This window comes from Takifugu flavidus, chromosome 13 (genome assembly GCF_003711565.1).
Source record: "Takifugu flavidus isolate HTHZ2018 chromosome 13, ASM371156v2, whole genome shotgun sequence".
Lineage (NCBI taxonomy): Eukaryota > Metazoa > Chordata > Actinopteri > Tetraodontiformes > Tetraodontidae > Takifugu > Takifugu flavidus.
In genome coordinates this window covers 14,446,852-14,461,302 of record NC_079532.1, presented here as the reverse complement: position 1 = coordinate 14,461,302, position 14,451 = coordinate 14,446,852, and the positions used below count along the sequence as shown (strand labels likewise).

At 43.9% G+C, this 14,451-nt stretch overlaps 1 protein-coding gene across 5 annotated transcripts in view; it reads left to right on the top strand.

Annotated features, from left to right (window-relative positions):
- tspan9a (tetraspanin 9a) overlaps nucleotides 1–14,451 on the top strand; it is a 134,617-nt gene that overhangs the window by 112,682 nt on the left and 7,484 nt on the right. For all 5 annotated transcript variants that reach the window (XM_057050965.1, XM_057050964.1, XM_057050962.1 and 2 more), the window contains 4 exons: nucleotides 2,865–3,056; nucleotides 5,559–5,633; nucleotides 13,223–13,324; nucleotides 13,569–13,700. In XM_057050965.1, coding sequence (XP_056906945.1) covers nucleotides 2,865–3,056; nucleotides 5,559–5,633; nucleotides 13,223–13,324; nucleotides 13,569–13,700 — 501 coding nt within the window. The remainder of the gene's footprint in view (nucleotides 1–2,864; nucleotides 3,057–5,558; nucleotides 5,634–13,222; nucleotides 13,325–13,568; nucleotides 13,701–14,451) is intronic.

Genomic DNA, 14,451 nt, shown 5'->3' with positions numbered 1-14,451 from the left:
TTCAAGCCATTTGGCTTAAGTTGTGGAAGATATGAGGGAACTTTAGTGTTGAAGTTCCTAGAAATGCTCCATACTAGAGAGATGTGATGCTAAAGAGGCTAAACATCTGCATATTTAAGGAATATAATTAAATTAAAACATATAGACCTCTAAATAAGGTTCAGATCTCTCCTAACTTGGGGCACTACTGTCCTTCCACAAACCTTTCCATGAATTATATGAACACAAACTAATGATAATAGTTGGCTTTTATTTAAGGACACACCTCATTCATGATGGTATGACGCAACATGATGGAGGAATAACCCGTGTGCACTGTAAGGATACAGTGCACAAGCAGTTAATGTGCTTAAAGAGTAAAAGAAAGAAGGTATTCATCGTGTTGTGTCGGCAGTTAGATACCCAAACATGCAGGCTGTGAAATATAGAAAGCTGATTGATCAAAAATCAGTAGAAACGGAAAAAAAAACCTTGGAGAGAATGAAGGCCACTGGGCCAAAATCGGATGCTTTCTAGATGATTAAACAAGCACAAATTGGATACACAAAAGCAATTTTCCAGTGGAAGCTGCACAGATAAATACTGTGCCTCTCTGCCAGAAAGAACCAGGGAACATTTCACTTATTCTTAAGACTGGGAAAAATGAAGAGTTGTGGAGATAAGAGTGGCCGGACCTAATTTGCCGCCTGATAAAAAAAGAAGAAAAAAAATCACACCACCGAAATTTGGCTCATTGATAAAATCTGACACTCGGTGAAATGATTGTATGACAGAACATCTTTTTCTGGTCTAGATACAATCTCAACTGTCGTTTACTTATGCTGAAAGGTTTTTCATTTAAAAGAAAAGCTGTATTATGGGGATAATTTATTCTCTCCACACATCGGGGATAATTTCTGAATGTGCCCCCCACACACAATTAAAAAGCAGATAAGGAGCTCAGTGGAGGGGATCAAGGTCAGGCTGAAACCCACTCAGCACTCTCCGCTAATGGAGGAGATCCCCGTTGACACTGCTGGTATTTCCCGTGTCCATGACAGGAAGGCCTGCTGACACCGACGTTGTTGTAGTAGTGGAGGAGGGCAGAGATTAGCCTGTTTTCCCAGTAGGATCAGAGCAGATTGAGCTCACGGGGGGGTTGGTTGGGGGTTCACACTCACTTAAGAGAGCGACATACTTGGATGAGCTGCCCTCTCTGGGTTTAAAGCACAATTAAGCGACTGCATTCCCGGCCACCTGGACTTTTAAACCTCCTGGCGCTGTAAATCCACTTCATCTACTATTCCTCCGACCCTGTCCTCGCGCTCTATATAATCTGGCCCAAGTGTCAGCCATGATTCCATTTATTAGCCGCTCTGCATGGGGACGTGACCTTTAGCGGCATTTTCAATCAGCGTTTCATTCTCCCGTTTTAATTAGGCAAGCAAGAAGGGCCAAGGCTGCCTTGCAGCCAGACCCCGCCGCTGAATAATTCACACAACACGCAAAAGAGGGTCTTTTAAAAAGCAGAGCCCCGTATATCTTTTTCTTCCATCTGGCTCCAACCTTTACTCAGTCAGGTCAGGAAATCCAAATGCATATCTGTCATCCGCAAGTGGTTAAACAAGTGTCCTTCGGTCTTAGCAGTGCTTGGGCTGTTTTGTTAAAGCAGTGTTTCACAGAATCACACTCTGGGGAGTCAATCAGCGTGGAGTTCAAGCAGTATCCATTTGGAAATACACTACTTACTTCGGCTCACTGGATCTTCAGCCAGTTCTGAGTGTGTATCCGTTCATCAACGTCTGGTGCTGCTTGGAGTGGCCGGCAAGTAACATCTGCTCGACCTTAAGTCTCATGGCTCAGAGGTCACAGGTCAATAGAGACATGTGAGGAGGGGGGATTGACCCCACTAAGACTGGGTATCCACAGCTCCCACGGGACACGTTAAACTTGCTCTCGTCACTCATCAGACCTGCATGTGATACTCCACAGTTTCTCCGAGACACCATCACTCAGATCTCTGATGGGCATAAACTGAAGCCAGAAGGAAGGTTTTATCCTAAACGTTGTCATACTGAGTATGGCTGCCCATAATTTCCAATGATGGCAGTTTGCGTTCCTTGTCTGAGTGAGTTGCTCTCCGAAGGCGCATTTGCACGCATGGCGGGTCTGTTCCACGTCATGCTGACAGGGTTTAAATTGTTCTGGAGCAGCAGAAAGAAGAAGAAAAAGGTGGAGAATTAACGTGGGAATCTTGGCGATTAACTTGTATCCCTTTTAAAAAATAGAGGGAATCTAGAGGGAAGCAGTTTGGGTTCACGCCATATTTTACATTTTACAAAGCTTCAAATGGCCCACTGTTCTGCCTGTGTACTGCGTGTATCTAGGAGCAGCTAGCTGAACTGGGATGATGCTCTTTAGTGCAATAAATCACAGTGAAATCAGAATATTGAAGTGCGTCAGGGGACTCTGAGGGTTTTAATCGGCTAGTGCTATGGCCGCAGACCTCACATACATCATCAGGGCCCTGGTAGGGTCACGGTGCAATTATATATTTACACTCTTCAGACAGACTTGCGGTTCAAGCTACAATACTGTGAAAGCTCAGTAATTGCATTTTCTCTTGTTCTGGTTTAGCGTAAGCAGCTCAAATGTGCAAACCGGCATGGCCCAAGTGCCATTTTTGTTGTAATCTTTTCCATGGCTTATTGGTTTATGATGCTTGTAATTACAGTGGACTCTCTTGACAGCGCTCTGTGTAGGACGGGGTAGTCCTTTGGCAGTGGATTGGGGTGGGGGGGGGGGGGGGTAAGCTTGGTGTTTCTGTGTTATACTTGGTTCTTCTGTTTGCTCACCTCTCACCTCTCTTTCCTTTTGTCTTGCAGTTATGCGGCTGCGGGCTGCTTGGTGTGGGCATCTGGCTCTCTGTCTCTCAGGGCAGCTTCGCCACCTTCTCGCCCTCTTTACCCGCACTGTCGGCCGCCAACATGGTCATCGGCATCGGAGCCATCGTCATGGTGACAGGCTTTCTCGGTTGCCTGGGCGCCATCAAGGAGAACAAGTGCCTGCTTCTGAGTGTGAGTTCAAACCCGAATGCCTTCACAACTCCCTTACAGATTCAGGACACAGACAGACGCCTGTGCAGACGTCTGCTTTCCTACACCTTTGATTCTTCTCACACTCTCATGCAAGCAGTGTTGTGAATGTCACGTGGAAACCCGAACACATCCCAACACCTACGTATGCATCACACAGGCCAGGAGAAGCTGACCAGTCTATCTGTAGTCCTCCAGCTGGAGGGAAAACAGCAACGAGACTTCAGCAGCGGAAGATTAGAGCTCTCCCTTTCTGTAAAGGAATGCACACAGGTGTGTTCCAGTCCAAGCAATAGCTTCAGTCGCAGCACAGTGAAAGCGTCGTCAATCCAACTGGTCTCTTGGCTTCCGGGTGGTGTTCTGACATGTACATGTGTTGACTCGAGGATCTTCCTGTGGTTATTAATTGGGAATATTCGGTTATCTACTGGCACCGCAGTGTTATAAGCTTTTGATAAATTAACTGCTCAAGTTCATCCCAGTTGGCACAGATGTGGAGAACCTTAAAACAGAGAAGTGGGTCCAGGGTTCTGGAGCAGCGAACATCACAAACAGCCCAATCTCATGGAGCTCTTGTCACAGGTTTCAGCAAACCTGCAGCATCTAGCGCGGCTTTATTCACCTGATGGGAAAAAAGGTGAAAGTAGGCGATAAGGGACAGAACCAAGCAAGAAAAAAAGAGAGACTTAAGGTAAACTCCAGATGCTGCCAGTTCCCGGGAAGTATCTTCCTACATTCATTTACCTACAAAATTTCACATTTTATCACGGTAATGAAAGTAGATCTATGTCTTGTCTGCATTATTTCTTTGTGCAAGCATGTATGCATACCTAGGGGTCAGGATGTGGAAAAAATGGGTTCACATCTCTGAGGTGCAAACAGATCTAAGTGCCTACCTTGGCGTATTACCTCTTAGGCTCCTCTGTGGACAATTCCCTCAGGATTAAAGGTATTCAAAGCCCACCTCTGCGGTAAAGGCAGCTGCCAGAATATGTTTACCGATGTGAGGACGCCTAGACACATCTGGTAAAAACATAACAGATTAAAGGCTTTTGAACATGCAAAACTGAGAACATGCTTGGTGTAAATGCCGCAGAGCACCACCAATTTAGGAAACCACACTAAGAACTAGGTTATTTCAACCTACAGCAAATAAAGAAGTGAGGATAACGAGTTTGAAGGCACAACACTGACAGGCATAAGCGGTGGCCCATATGCTCGACCGTCAACCTGCCACAAACAGTTTCGCTTGTGTCTTGACACAAATGAGAACATACCTCCGTCTTCCCTCCTGGTATTTAATGAGGCTTTCTAAAATCTAGGTTTGTGTTCCTCTCCTCATGCTGTGCAGCGGAGCTTGATAAATATTTAGATGAAAGAGTCACACAGGGAGAAGAGAATAGTAGATGGGATTCAAGCCTGTCTTGGAAATTAATCTAGGCAGGTACTAACCCTCCTCCACATCCTTTCATACAATCCCAAGCTCTCCTGCACATGAATTGTTCTATTATTCCTCCTTAGATCACTCCCACCACCTTCTTTATCTCCCCATCAGTCTTTCTTTATCCCATATTTTAGCGTGTGGATTTTTGCGGTAAAATTTTGGGGAAATCTCAGCTTGGGGTGGTAATGTAACAGTTGTTAAAGTGGCATTTAAATTTTTTCTTGCTTTATTTTGCCCAAAAATCAATGCCCCGCTCTCACACAGCCTGTTAGCTTTGGCTAACACAAACGTTTGGCCTTCTCACGCAGCGAGAACTTCTCAACGGTGGTTATCTCTATTTACCCACCACTCACTTCTTGGCATAGCGACACCACAGGAGCTGGGATTAGTTTAGGTGGGAATAAGCGAGCCCCTTCAGAGATGGCTAAACCTGCTGAAAAAGGGAGTGCATGTGAAAACATGGACAGAGACATTAATAATAACATATGGACTAACAGTCTTTTTAACTGTCTATAGTCCATTTGAAAGTCCATTATGTGTAGCACAGGAGTGGATGTGAACAAGGGTTATTGCTTCTCTTACGCTAATGATTAGCATATAGCAATTATGGCACCTATTGAGCTACAGTGGCTCCCCGGGCTGAGTGTAAAGGCAAACACAGCTTCGTCGCTGCACCTCACATTTGTTTAGTAATCTACACTTGTTTTAGAAACTGGGTCCAGATTTTATTCAGGAGTGCTATACAGGAACCCTGTTATTTCACTCTCCTGGGAGCAAATTTCAAATGGTTTCAAGCTGCTGTTTTAACCTAAGTTGGCTGTGATTCCACTCTTGTTTATATATAGAAGCAGTTATACACCCACGTATTTCGGTCAAGGATGGAATCTCAATAAAGCACACCATAAAACTACAAAACACATGCGTGTCTGAATATACATCAGGGACATTCATTGATTTAATGATACAAATATCCACTTAGAGTTATACTCAGCTCTTCACAAGCAGGCTAATCTGTTCTTCTCCTCTTCTGTCATCCACAGTTCTTTATTGTCCTGCTGATCATTCTCCTGGCAGAGGTGATATTACTCATCCTGGTCTTTGTGTATTCAGATAAGGTACGTTCCAAATCCAGCATTTTCCCCAATATTGCTTTTGATGACTTTGTCTATCTCCTTGTTATTGTTATTGTAAATCCAAGTCACATAAGCATTCACCCTGAGTTTGAATCCTCGGCATTCAGTCAATCTTTACTATAAATCACCAGTGTTTTCTGCACTATTACATTAGCTCTTCCTATTTTATAATTTACACACAAAGCTTACACACTCCAGTTTCTGCATTAGACAACAATATAAGCCAACATGCTGGAACTGTGGGTGATGTTAACTTTCGTTAGTTAGCACGTCTTTTGTATGTTATCAACAAAAAGCAGTTTTAATGGAACATTTCATGTTCATTTTTTTGGCTTGAAAGTACAATATGTGAAATGAAACTGTAGGTCTGAGTTGTGCAAGCCTGGGTCGAAGCCTGAGCCCCATCACATGAGGCTCCATAAGTCCAGTCGCAACTCCCATAGTTCTCCATCCTTCCAGCTGGGACTTTGTTTCCTTTTGTCATAGTGATTGCTTTTCTTCCATCCATTCCTTTTCTGTTAACAGTCACCTCTTGATTATTTGTGTAAGAAGGGGTCCGGTTCCCATCCCTGGGGACACCCAGCCTTGGACACCCAAGAGGTAGTTCATGGGTGGAAACTTTAGGAAAAAAATGAAACAGGATCTGAAAGATGATGCAAACTCTACATAAAACAGTCTGGGCAAGAATTGAACCTAGAACCTTCTTGCTTTGAGGCAAAGATATTAGCCGTTTTGTCATTGAAGGGAAAATAACCAAGCGTTCAAAGTTTGGCCACAATTTCCCACTTGTTAGCTTCTTCCAATTACCCATGTGGTTATTTTTCCATGACCCTCTCTTTAAAAGTCTGGTGACTCCACATGGGGCCATGGAATGGTCTAGAAATAGTCTCATACCTTCAATTAAATCCCCGCACAATCACCTCACGCTGATTACAAGTGTGTGAAACGGGGTGGTATCTATTTTCAAGCATATCCTGCTGATGTGTTTTCCTATTTCCCCCGTTCAGAGGGTCACCCAGTCTTCAGGACATCAGCTAATTCTCCTTTTTTGTTCTGAGGTTATTGCTTAGACCTACTCTCTCAGGCAGATAAAGGAATTCATTTAGCAGCCAATCCATTCTCAGATTTGGATCAGGTCTCAGAGGCGCACCAGTTCACAAGTAAATATGTTTGCCGCCTTATCTCCAAAATATTACCGGCTTAAGTTTGGTTGGGGGGCCCTCATCCTCCTGCTGGAATTTTTAAAGAGAGGTTCTTCACTTCGCAGCGGCACATCGGCAGTGGAGAGACAGCCAAGGATGCCTGAACTCACACCGGTTGAATATTAATCGCATTTTAATCCCTCCCCAAATTTTCGAAGGCTCAGGCTTTGAGGATGCGATAATATCGAAGGCTGAAGATTGAAAAGCAAAGTCATCACGGTAATGGTACGGTAACGGTAATTATGTTGCTGGGGATTCCGTTTTCACCATTAAAGGGATGCGTTCAGCCCAGATGTTGCATTTACTTGTCGTGTCTCTCCTTAAAACACCAGCAGTGTGGGATGAAACATAATTGGCGGCAATCACGTCAAGGCCTCAGATGTTGCTCTGTTGTCTCCTCACGCGCCCGCGTCCCTGAGATCTTGTATGCCGTGTGAGGCTCTGCTCATCCTCCGCTACAGGCTGTGATCAGAGGAATCGCTAATTCACTTCTCCTATTTGATCTTCTAATCACAAGGCATTTATTAACAAGTCTGGAAGACGTACAGTGGCTGGCAGCTTTTAAATGCATATCGACGCAGGCCTGCAAAACAGATATTTTACTCTTTCAAATAGGTCATCTTTAAGTCATGAGTGGCGCCTTTGAGGACTCTGATCCTTCTGGGCGACACACTGTTGACTAGATGTAAGCGAGAAGCGCCTATATAGGACCTGGTTTTGCCGGAGGAGCGTATTCTGTCGCTGCTTTAATGCAATCGCGCCGACTTCCCGCTTCCTCGTGCATTTGCGCCTGTTTAATCCTGTTTAAGAGCTTCTGCGTCTTCTCCTTGATGGAGAATTTTGAGTCTTTCTCCTCAGTGTTGCCTCCAGCCACGGCTCACGCGAAGGTACGGCACTCCTTTCTCCGAACGGGCCCGTTAAGCCCATTGATTAGAGGTGTGTTGCAAGGCTGACTACAGCAGATGGTCGGGCTGCGAACCAGATTACGGCCATCCGTCTTTGACCCCATTGTGCCTCCATCAACACAACACGGCGAGGTGAACGGCGGCGAAGGTGCATGAATGAGAATGAGGAAACACAATCTGGCATGCATAGAATGGGGAACAGCAGGCATGCGGGGATTATGGGGGGGGGGTTAAACATGGGGTTAGATATGGAGGCTAAGCAATCACTCACAGCTGAGTGAAAATAAAACACCTGCATGTTAGACGAGGAGGCGAGAAAAGAGGACGGAGCTCGGATAGCGATGTGAGTATTTTGTCCGGGGTAAAACAAGACTTTCAGGTGTAAGTAGTGAAACACTAAAGGTACTGAAATATCAATTTTATGCATCGTTTATTAGTCTGCTGTATAACGAGACAACGGCAGTGATGGTTGGATAAAGCCGCTGCAGGCGGATGAGTGCCCAGGGACCGTATTTACGAAAGTGCGGAGTAGGCTTTAAGATCATGTCTCGGGTCCGTGAGTTTTAATGCTTCGCTTCCTCAAAGCCTCTGTTCTTCACCAGACGGTGAGAGCAATCATTCAGATTTAATAGTAGCTTCAGTTGGAGGGGATGAGAAAGACAGATGTTTTTTTAGGGATCGCGTATTAGCTATCGATAGATTCAGTTATCGTGTTTGTTGAGTCTTCACAAACTACATCCATCATGATAGATCCAGCTCTTCTGAAAATACCTTTTATATTAGCAGTGGAAACTGAATATTTATGCTCCATCATCTAGTAAAGAGTAACTGAACAATGAGGTTGTGGCATCTGGGCTGGATTTTCTTTTTTGTAAAAATGTCCTAAATTATGGGAAAATGTCAGGAACAGAATCAATCATTACTTGTTTTAAAGGGGTTTAGTTACTCTTTAACAATCAAATAAATGTAATATTTTATAGGAAGAGTAAGTTATAAGTTCATTTTTACTGTAGCAAATAGTGATCTATAGGTACCTATAGATTTACACCTAAATCTGATGTTAGCTCAGGTTTGTACCTTTTTGTGCAAGGAGGCTGAAGTTTTGGGCGATGAAGGATGGTTCGGTCACAGGAAAGGGCAGATAAGGACGTACCTCTGCTGAACGCCTCGACACTCCCTGTAATAGATTACACTTGTTTACAGGCAGTGTTCTGGTCAAGCCTTGGCCACGCTTTGCTGTTTCAGGCCAATTAAGAGGTGAGTCTGCTCAGAACAAGCAGTGAACTTTTCATACCTCTGGCTAACACTGTTCCTGTCCGCATTATTTATTCAGCGTTCAGAACTGAGCACTAAGACAAAAAAACTTTGTGTCAGATCTCGGAGGGGGAGTATTTGCTGAAAGTACTGTAATCCACATGCTACTATCACTGTTTCCAAGGTAGTTTTCTATGTCAACTGGACTGGGTTTCTTCTCTTGAAGACGTTTCGCCTTCTATCCAGAAGGCTTCTTCATAGAAGGCGGAACGTCTTCTGGATAGAAGGCGAAACGTCTTCAAGAGAAGAAACCCAGTCCAGTTGACATAGAAAACTACCTTGGATACAATGACCTGGATTATTGAGAATCTACACAGACATACTATCACTGTTTTGATCTTATTTACATAGATGTAACTAAGGAAAGTTTACCACCTGCAGGGAAACCTCCCAGACTGGCCTGCATAAACACAAGCCATGTTTGACTTATATTCGCTGATACCCATCAGCCCCTCAATGAATTGATATTCGGTGGTCTGCACAGTTAATGCCATCCATTCATCATCTCTTATCTCACAGCAATAATATTTCAGTAAAATACCTCCAGCAGAAGCACTTGATGGTTTAACTGCCGTGCTGTCAAAAAAGGAACAGTAAAAGGTGAGAATGTGAACCTCTGGCCCCCAACATGAGTGACAAATGGTTCACATCTGGACTTTTAACCACTCATCCCTCGAAAAATGTGCACAAATCAGCCTCGACTGCTGTAGATATGTTCCTGTGTGAATCTAGTGAAAATTAATGCAATGTTTTTCACTGTGTTTTGTTGTGCACGAAGGTCAAATTTCGCGTTAGCTTTAATGTTAACGTCGTGGCTCTCTTATTTAAGATTAAGATTAAGATGAACTTTATTCATCCCCGTGGGGAAATTGAATTATAGTAGCAGCGTATGCAGAGTAAAGAGACAGAAAAAAATAAATACAGATAAGATTAGAATGTTATAAGCATATATACAGCATATATTATAAGCATATATATATATATATATACACATAATATAATATATACATATTATAAGCATTATAAGCATATATACATAAATATAGAATAAATTAGAAATAAAATTACAACATAAACATTAACACAGTTATATGTTATTGGCTGGGTTAGGATGAGTTATACAGTCTGATGGCGGACGGCAGGAATGACTTCCTGTCCCGTTCCTTAGAGCAGCGAGGCTGCAGGAGTCTGTTGCTGAAGCTGCTCCTCAGTTTGTCCACTGTGTTATGGAGGGGGTGGGAGGGACTGTCCATGATTGTCCGCAGTTTCAACACCATCCTGTCCCTCACCACCTCGTCCAAGTTATCAAGTCTACAGCCAACAACAGACCCTGCCTTTTTAATGAGTTTGTTAAGTCTGTTGGCATCCTTTGCTTTAATGCCTGCACCCCAGCACACTGCAGCAAAGAATATGGTGCTAGCCATGACAGACTGGTAGAACATGTGGAGCATCCTGCTGCAAACACTGAAGGACCTGAGTCTCCTGAGGAAATAGAGTCTGCTCATGGCCTTCTTGTAAACAGCATCGGTGTTTGTGGACCACTCCAGTTTATTGTCCAGCTGGACACCCAGGAACCTGTAAGATGGGACTATTTCCACATCTTTCCCACTAATGCAGACTGGGGAGGGTGGGAACTTGCTTTTTCTGAAATCCACCACCATCTCCTTCGTCTTGGTCACGTTGAGCTGCAGAAGGTTCTCCCTGCTCCACCTGACAAAACTCTCCACAAGGTCCCTGTATTCATCCTCCTGTCCATTCTCCACACACCCGACTATGACTGTGTCATCCGAGTACTTCTGGAGATGACATGTCTCAGAGTGGTACTGGAAGTCGGCTGTGTAGGTGGTGAACAGGAATGGGGAGAGCACAGTTCATGGAGGAGCTCCTGTGTTGCTCATCAGGGGGTCGGACACACAGCTCCGCAGTCTCACAAACTTGAGCCCTTATCTGGCTACCTCTTTGTCTACCTTTCGCTTTACTTGACAGGGAAGTTGTTTTCATCATCTTAGCCTTGGCTGGTTTGCTAGAGTGGCCCATTTAATGTTGGAATAAAACATGGCAGTTTGTAGGATGTAATTGCTCAAAGTCATAAATGGCAACCGGCAGAATGGACATAAAACTGTTTTAATTGCTCTTCTGCGCTACACAATAAAACAGCACCTTTGATGGGGATTCATAGCAGGATCCATCAGCAAAGGCGGCGTGTAGAAGCCCCGTCTGCCTGTCTGCATCTACGCCAAAGGGGTCCTCTTGCCGGGATAAAAAATGCCTCTGTGCTGGAATAAATTTACAGAAACATCGTCTGGCTCTTTTGGGGCTGTTCATTCAAATTCATAGAGGAGAGAATTTAAATGAAAACAAATATAACGGTGTGCTTTCCCTTTCAAATGAGGCTGTGTGTATTATGATTATTATTATTATTTCTATTACTGTACTTCTCTCTGGCGACAGATGTTTTCCAGCCCGTCCACTTGTGCAAAGCAAAAGGAAATACTGCAGGCAGAGAAATGTCTACAGTTGCAGACCCTTTCCTGATTTGGGTGCATTTGTAAGAGAATTTTCCTGGTGGATTTCAAATCAGGCTAGAGGGAACAACCATCAACAAGAACAATCTTCATCGATGTATCGAGTTTGGCATTCATGGCCTTCAGCAACTTTCTTTTAAGGAGTTTGTTGCTACCGGAAAACTCGGACATGACCCTTGGTTGTGAAGTTAAGTCTCCCCGGGAAAACGAGCGGTCCCAATGGCTTCTGAGGTTTTTCTCTGCTGTCTGCCGCTTCTGTTAAGAGAAAAGGGGGTCATCGTGGCGCATGATCAAACCCTGTTTGCTCTGCCGCCGTTTGTCTGCCTCTCGTTAGCGGTAAATCTGCATCATTAAACTTTCATGTCAGACTGTAACAAAGACTTCCGCGCATGAAAGGGAGGATGCGCAGAGACTTATCACAGCCTCAGAAGACGATTTTTCCCGCTGCACTAGAGCAGGGGTCTTCCCCTTGTACCATCTAATGACTGAGTTAGAGCGAGGAGTCGGTAATGAGCAAGCAGCGCCGCGAACGGCAAGGACGGGGCAATGTATGCGAAGAAGCTGCATATAAGGCAGAGATTGATGATGCTCCTCTTCATCTCATTTCCCCTCACAAGGACAGCTGCAGCAGGGCTCGCCACCGGAGGTGCAGAACAGCCAGTCTCAGAGTGGGAAACTAGATTAAAAATTACACTAATGGAACTCCAAATCTGTAAAATACTTCTTCAAAATGGATCCCTGCATGATTGATGGTAAAGAAAGCGCATTGTTGCCCAGGAATCTTTAATTAAACAGGAAAGGAAATGTGTTCTGCTTTTATATTTAATCCAGCAAACTGTTTGCCTTTGCCCCTAAGCTCAGAAAACAAGGACCTGAGGGTTTTTTGTTTTTTCCCCTCCCACTGATTTGTGTTCTGTAGCACTTTAATTCGCTTTACAGCTCATTTTAATTTCCTTTATGATCAGAGGGAGGCTTGATCTCCAGAATAGTGGTACAAGCTTCTGTTGAGTTGCATCCCTTCCATGAAAGCTGGCTGACATTTTCTTCCGTGCTCCCTTTTTCCTGCCTGTTTTTTTTTTATTTTATTTTTTTTTACTGACGGGTTTACCGATAAACCACGCTGAACGCCAACCACTCCTCTCCGAGGAAACAAAGCACCTGAGAACTAAGCTGCTGCACCTCATGTCAGGCTGTGATGTCATGCCCCATCGCTTACAGCACAGTCGGAGGCAGCAAGCACAAAAATTTAATGATGGAGCGCTGTGATTGTTATCGTATGGCTTCTTTGGCATGCAGACAGGCTGCACTGGAGGTGGAGCTCTGGATTTGTCTAATCTGGATGAGATGTTGAACTCTGACGCAACCCGAACCTTTATTTGTCAGTTTGAGGTCTCACGCTCGATCTTTTATTTGTATCCCAGTAGATGGGGCGATGTAGTGTTCTGAAAGCTCTAAATTACACTAATGTAAAAGCACTTCTCTGCATACTTGGAATGCCTCCATTATCATACCCATATTGCCTGTCTGTTGGAAAAGCACTTATACACACTTATCATGCACCTGCACAGTCAGGACCTTTAAATCAAGCTAGTATGTCCGAGGCTGATGTTGTCGCTCATCTGCAGGTGAGAGATAATGCCAAGCAGGACCTGAAGGACGGCCTTGCTCTGTACAACTCAGAGACCAACTTAGGCCTGCGGAACGCCTGGAACATCATCCAGGCAGAGGTAGGAGCACCCATTGTGATGCTGAAACATCTACATTAATGCAACATTTAATGAATATTGAACTCTTCCTGCTTATGCCGTTCATTATAAGTCCACAGCAGCTCTTGAAATCCATTTTAGCTTGTTATTCATGTCCTTAAAAGCAATGTGGCTAATTAAAATACAAAAAACGCTGTCATTTCAGCCCATTCGAAGTCCTCTCCGACCGCACAAGAGTGTTAAATGTGCTTTGTGTCGTTGACAGTGGAAGTGCTGTGGGGTTATAGCGTCCACCGACTGGTACGAGGCCCTGAAGGAGCAGGTAGTTCCAGATCGCTGTTGCCAGGAACATTACCAGAACTGTGGGCGCAACATCACCAACATGTTCTGGAACAGGGTGAGTTGGCAACAATTTAGGCGCAAATGCATCAGGAGAGTTTTTGCAACTCTCCAGATTTGCGGTGGGAAAAGTGAACGAGCAGCACTCAGGGGACATAATGAGTAAAATTTCCAAACGGAGGCGTCAAACATGACAAAGAGAGAAAAGCACGTGCACCCAAAAACATCAGGAGAATAGGAAACAAAAGAAAAATGTAGCATAAAGGATCAATAAGCTCTGTATTACCAATTTCAAGTATCATAAACATGTTAAAAATGTTATTCATTTAAATGTCTGGAGTCCCACAAGCAGATAAGCATGAAAATATTAAACCATTTGTTTTTGTTGTAAAGCCTTTTTAAACAAAAAAACATGATTTAAATTCATTTTAATTTTAATTTGCTCTCATTGCTAAAGGAATTAAACAGAATTTTACTGTGGGACATTGAATGTGTGTATTTTTACAACTTTAACTACCGTATTTTCCGGACTATAAGTCGCACTTTTTTCATAGTTTGTCAGGGGGTGCGACTTGTACTCCGGAGCGACTTATAAATACATTATTACAGAATTTCACATGTTCGTTATTTTCACACTGACAACCACAGGAGGGCGCTCTATGCGTGTGTACCCGAGGAACGAGTTCCTTTAGCGACGCAGAAGAAGAAGCGGTGCTCGTCTATGGAGTTAGACTTGATTTTTTTGGTAAACTTGCTCGGATGTTCTTCATGTTATAGTTATCTGAATAACTGTTAATATGTTACGTTAA